This window comes from Morone saxatilis, unplaced genomic scaffold (genome assembly GCF_004916995.1).
Source record: "Morone saxatilis isolate NCDOM2014 unplaced genomic scaffold, NCSU_SB_2.0 Contig9, whole genome shotgun sequence".
NCBI classification, from domain to species: Eukaryota; Metazoa; Chordata; class Actinopteri; family Moronidae; genus Morone; species Morone saxatilis.
The window spans coordinates 2,856,966-2,863,207 of record NW_023340268.1 but is presented as its reverse complement, the minus strand read 5'-3'; the positions used below and the strand labels follow the sequence as shown (position 1 = coordinate 2,863,207).

The window sequence follows — 6,242 nt, the reverse complement described above, 5'->3', positions numbered from 1 at the left end:
ACGACATCGTCACCAAACTGGACAAAGCAGAGATCAGGACCAACTGGGGTAAGACTGGGATCAGAAGTGATAGAGGTGGGAAAACCCATTTAGTTTATTTCACCTAATATGCTGCACATGCATTTTAGTTGCATGTTGTAGGTTTGTTTTAATATTATATATTAATATTTAATAATACGGTTTGTCAGCTTGTAGTTGACAAATTTGACCAAATTGACAAAAACTAAACTAAGTTAAACTAAGTTTTTGTCAATTTGGTCAAATTTGTGACAGACCTCTCCTGAACTTTTCAGTCCCACCTGAAGGACAGGCGTCTGTGTCGGACTCCATCGTCACAGACGGGACAAAGCAGTGATCAAAACCAACTATGGTAAGACTGTAATCAGAACTGATAGATATGCATATTTAGTTTATTTGAAATTATATGTTGCTCTAGAATGTGTTGTCTTACCATTTGCCTTTTATACATTTTAAAATGGTGATAATAATTCTCTTATATTTCATATTTCAGGGTTCCAACCTGCTAACATGGAAATGGCCCAAAGCTCACTTTGTCTGATGTCCATCTACAAAGGACTAACAGTATTGGATAATCATTTAATTACTACTTTTATTGTGCACATATTTTTTCTCAGCTTTTTACCAGGCTAGTATTGTGGCTTTAAGGATGGCAATGTTGATCCAAACTGAAATGATTAAAAGTGTTACAGTACTGCAGTATTATATGGTTCATCGTTCCCAGACTGAATCCTAATAACATTGGTGAAGTGCCACCAAGACGTTCATGTTTGTGGCTTTGGAGACGATCTCAACAACATGTTCCCCTCAGGAGGATTTGTAATAACTTTACAAGTAATACCTTTAATAATAAATATGTTTTCATCTAGTGCAGAGGTGCAGGGGGGGTCCAAACATTTTCAAGTGACGCTCTGAGAGTGGAAATGAAAAAGTATTAAATTAGTCATTACATTAGTTATTAAAATGAAATCACATAGAATAGCCTAAATGTGTGGGATGTGAAAGAGAGTTCAGACAGATATAGAGAAATACTTTAAGGGGTGTCAGAAAAATACGCTGATTTAATCACAAACAATCACATATTTCAATATTTAGACACGCACAATAGTGAAGCTTTAAATTGAAATAACTAAATATCTGTCAAATTCTACTAACTAACCAACTTTAATTCTGCCCAGATCTTTGGTTTATGTATATGTAATGTGATTCACATAAACCTTTAACCTGTACTTTGTGTTGATTGCTAATAAGCACGGTAAACATCATACATTCATTAAACATAAGCATGTCAGCAATGTCATTGAGTTTTTAATTTTTTAACTTCGCACATGAGGACTAAAGGAGCTCACACACTGTTGGAGGTTAAAAAAGGCAACACTTATGTACTTATCAAAAGGTGGTCACTTAATTTTGTGTTTCAGTAACTTTCCACTAGAGGGCAACAACAGCTGTGCACTCAATGAGTCCTCTTTGTCAAGAGAAACAAGTTACTAAAGTCTAAACACAACATTTTATTCTAATCTTCAGCTGGTCATTTTTTCCATCTGTTCAAGCAGGGTTGTTATCTGACTATGTTATTACATTGTTTCTCACAAAAAGAAGCACATTCAGTCGAAAATGTGAATCTAGTAATGAAAATAATGTGCTATATGAATGGTTGATATCCAACTTTCAATTAAAAAGCAACATTCTAATGAGCAACAAATAGCAGATGTTGGAAATAATAACAAGTTCCAGCCAAATGTTGTGTAAGATGTGATTATCAGTAATAACATTAAAAACATTTTGTTGTTTTTTAACTTCCTGTCTCTACTGGAAAAGAACAAATTAAAATTCCAGGTTTAAAGATGGCCTTTGTCCCTAAACCTGACAAAACAGTCATTTAAAACGTAAACGGCGACTCTCCTCTTCTGTTGCATTCAGTTTGGCACCGAAAAGCCTCGGAGAACATCAGGTGAATTCTGCCTACTCTTCCTGGTTATCTAGATGTCTGTAAAATGCAGTGATGGTATAACTGTGTTCATTGTAAACTGCTTAAACCAGCAACTTTACTAATCATTCAGGATTTCATGTGAATAAGTGTCAATGGTTAAATTATGTTTATCGTGGCAATTCCAGATAGGACTAGTGTGTTGGATTCAGTGGCATCTATCTGAGAAATTGCAAGGAAACCAAGGAAGAACTTCTTAGAAATTGGTGTTTCTAAAGCCACAATGTCAACTTGAACTTCCCCAAAGTGGAAGACTAAACAAAGACTTAAACATAAAGCATATAAAACTATACAACACATACTACAAATATGTAAAACCAAATGCTGGCTGTGTTTCAAAAAAACTCAAAAATTCATTATTTTTTACATTTTTTACGCTATTGTTTCATTAGAAAGTTTTAAAATGACAGAGTGTAACAGAAACCTTAAGTTGTATCTCTTTCCCCTCACATTTCCTAACTGAAGAAGTCACGTTTTTGTGGCTTTTGAACCAATGAACTGCAGGTGCACCCCTGAAACAGGAAATGTTGTAGTATTTGTCTGCAGTATGACTGCCATAATATACAATATTTATTACATATTACGAGTTTATTGAGAGAAATCTTTTTATGCTCATAAAATGTTTTTAATCTGAAAGTTTTTAATCAGGAGTAAAAGCTGATTTCTCTGTATTTTCTAAAGTGAAGCTTGACTGTTCTGTTTCTGTGTTTTGTCCAGATGTTTTTCTACCAATCTACAACCACATGTGTCAAAGTATTTCTTTACTTACAAATGAAATAAAGAGTGCACCCACGCTTTCCTCCCACACTACAGTACCATTTCCAACATAAGGACTACTGACTGCGAAGAAAAGTTGTAAATCGCATTAGTTAGACAGCAGTCTAACTACAAATATGCAGTTGAGCCATAAAGTAAGGAAATACTTTTTTATAATTTGTATGCTATCATTGGTAAATAAATCTTTTCACATTGTCAGTTGGAGGCAGGCTCCTGTTGTTGGGTGCGTGGAATGAACCAAGTGGCCTACCTATAGAGGGGAGTCTGCACATTCTGTGTTTCATATTGTGAAAACAACAAATACAAACACATACATATGAATTTTTGCCAGATTAAAGTTTGAAATACAAATAAAAATACATCCTGATTAAACAGACTTACCTTCCCTTTAAAGTCAGTAGATTCCTTCAGCTTCAGGGGACACCTACCCTCTGATTGTCCTGCCTCGGTGGTTAGGATGCTTCCTACTGTGTGTCTGTTATCACTGATGAACTGTCTGTAACCTTTCATGTCTCACTTCTGTCACCACTGAACAGCTCTGAACTCAGGTCTGAAGTTCATCTGTAGGTCAGCTCTCTTCTTTATCAAAACAAGATGAAGAAATTATTTATATTTCTCATTTTCTGTCATGTTGCATCTCCAGGTAAGATTATACTTTTTTTCATTAATTAATTTCCTGTAAAAATGATGTGTTGATTTAATTTATAAATTTCAAATGATGACTTTGACAACTTTAGGATTGTATAAATGTAATCGGTGCATTTTACATTTAATGCTCAATCATGTAAATGTTTATAAAAAAATTAAAAAATGTTTGTTTCACAGTATATTAAATAAATATACAGTAGCCTGTATCATGTAATATAATGTTTCCTATTGTTGCATATTGTTTTATATTTATATATAAATTTATATATATTTCTCTTTTATATAGATCATATAAATTTACTTATATGCAGTTTGGTTTTGTCTGCATCACTTTGGGTGCATGGGAACTGCAGTTTACAGTAAGTGAAATCAGTTCAGTAAAAGCACTATTCACTGCTGATGTGTTCGGGTGCGTGGGAACAGAAAACTGTTCACCGCAGGTCACAGGAAACTGTCCTTTTCACAATCAATCAATCTGCACGCAAAAGAGAAAGTGCAGAGGAAGAAAATAAGTTTGCTGCTACAGTTTTCACACTTTCAAATAAATGAGCACCCAATTCAAAGTAAATAATATATTTACTCATTTACTTTGAGTAAATAATTGGTTCAAACTCCAAATGATGAGTCTTGAATAAATATGACCAAACTTATAAATGAATGTGTATTCTTCCTTTTAGATAATCATACAAAAAGAATATAAAAAGTGTATTTCGAAAACTGAAAATGTATTTTTCCTACAGAGAAACACTCCCTGAAGTTTTTCTTCACTGGATCTTCTGGAGTGCCAAACTTCCCAGAGTTCATTGGTGCTGTGATGGTTGATGGAGTTGAGGTTGTTCACTACGACAGCAACATCAAGAGAGCTGAACCCAAACAGGACTGGATGAAGAGACTAATGGAAGATGATCCAGAACACAGGGACTGGTACACTGACGAGTGTCGTGTTAATCAACTTCTTCAGTTCCACTATTGAGAGTTTGATGCAGTTATACCAAACTGGAGGTAATTTATATTTTTAGTGCTCAAACATTGTAATATGACCAATATCCAGTGGTGCAAAGTAATGAAATACAAATACTTTGTCAATGTACTTAAGTAGTTTTTTCATGTATCTGCACTTTACTTGAGTATTTACTTTTCTGACAATTTTACACCTTTTGAACCAAAGATCTGTACTTCATATGGCTTAAAATTTCAAAACAGTTTTTACTTTAGTTTTAACACATTTAAGGGGAATTATCGATTATTATTTATTTTTTGCATGACTGCACGCCTTCCTAACATCAGAACCGCTGCATATCACACATGACCTACCTAATGAGGAACATGACAAAAACAGTAAGAATAACAAGACATAAGAAGAAGGTTTTAAGTACATTTCTGAAATATTATATATTTATATTTATAAAATATATATATTATATTAAATTGTATATTTGGACTCTCTCTCTCTCTCTCTCTCTCTCTCTCCAGACCTTCCCTCAGTGTCTCTCCTCCAGAAGACTCCCTCCTCTCCAGTCAGCTGCCACGCTACAGGTTAAGCTACAGGCTAAGAAGGCCTGAATTAAAATCATGTATATTACACACCAACCAGATGTGTGTTTCTGTAACCTTCCACTAGAGAGCAACATAAGCTTGAAAACTGAACCAGAAATGAATTTGCTGAAGAAAATCTGTTGTCAGAAGTTTTCACACCTTCAGAATTTAAGTGAGTGTATTAAATGAGATGATGATGGAGGAAGGATGAAGGGGTGATTATTATGTATGTTACTAGAATGAATCACATTCTATCTTGAACTGGTGATGATTAGGGTTGTTTAATTTATTTCAATGTAATCTGAGTAAGTTTATAGTGTAGTAGATGGAGCTCTAGTGTGATCATATTTGCAGATAGTTCTGTGTCCTTATATTTCAATTCAACAAAGGTGGTGAAAACAACTACATCAAAATAATATAAACACACAGTTGTCACTTAGTGCATGTGTCCAAATAGTGATGAAGAAAAGTGTCACACACTCAGCTCTTGTCTTCCTATTNNNAAAAAATACAAGAGGTAGTTTTCTCTGCCCATCAGATCTCTCAGCTGATAGCTCATGACCTCTATCCATTCATTCAAAACTGAACACGTGGCTCACTTAACACTGAAGTTCAACTTAAGATCAGCTCAAATGTGATCAAGTGTCACACTGCATCTTCAGATAAGGGGACATTATATGTCATCCTTTTGTTTTAACAACAGATTAACTTTTAAATGTAATAATTTGAACATAATGGTAAACTATTACTTGGAAATTAGTTTGACTTGCACCTCAACCTTTACATAACCTATTGTGTGTTCTGATAGTAGTCCTCTAGTTTGTGCCAAGACCAGTGAGTAGACCTGAACTGAAACATACTAACACATCAATAAAATACCTTATTATATATGGACTCTGATGAGGATAAAATATGTTCTCCTCCATCTCATTTATGGTGTGATTGCACACAAAAGTGTTTAAATAACATATAAGACACTGCTGCATCCACACAAACTGCAGAGTGTCTGATCTGTAGCTGACAGTGACCTCTGACCTCCAGAGAATAATACATTTCTGCACATTACATCACATTAAACTACAAAACATTTTTCAAGATCTGAGCAGCAGAAGGTTTAATTCTCCTTTGAAACCCCAGAATAAAGCCCTGCCTACATGTTTGCCCACACAGGCTAAAATAAGATCATTTTACTTTCAGTTTCAACCTCAGCTGTGGTACTGTTTGTGTGTGGTGGAGTAGCACGTAGGCCTACATAGTCACGTTGTGTGTGTGA

At 34.6% G+C, this 6,242-nt stretch overlaps 1 protein-coding gene and 1 long non-coding RNA gene across 2 annotated transcripts in view; both read left to right on the top strand.

Moving 5' to 3' along the window:
• Positions 1-1,817, top strand: LOC118342964. The gene is made up of 3 exons (XR_004797517.1): positions 1-48; positions 294-370; positions 512-1,817. It is a non-coding gene; the product is annotated as an uncharacterized LOC118342964 (long non-coding RNA).
• Positions 1-5,234, top strand: part of LOC118342961 (major histocompatibility complex class I-related gene protein-like) — a 7,085-nt gene extending 1,851 nt beyond the window's left edge. The window contains exon 4 of the mRNA XM_035681664.1: positions 4,907-5,234. Coding sequence (XP_035537557.1) covers positions 4,907-4,974 — 68 coding nt within the window. The 3' untranslated portion in view covers positions 4,975-5,234. The remainder of the gene's footprint in view (positions 1-4,906) is intronic.
• Positions 5,235-6,242: the final 1,008 nt, after the last annotated feature.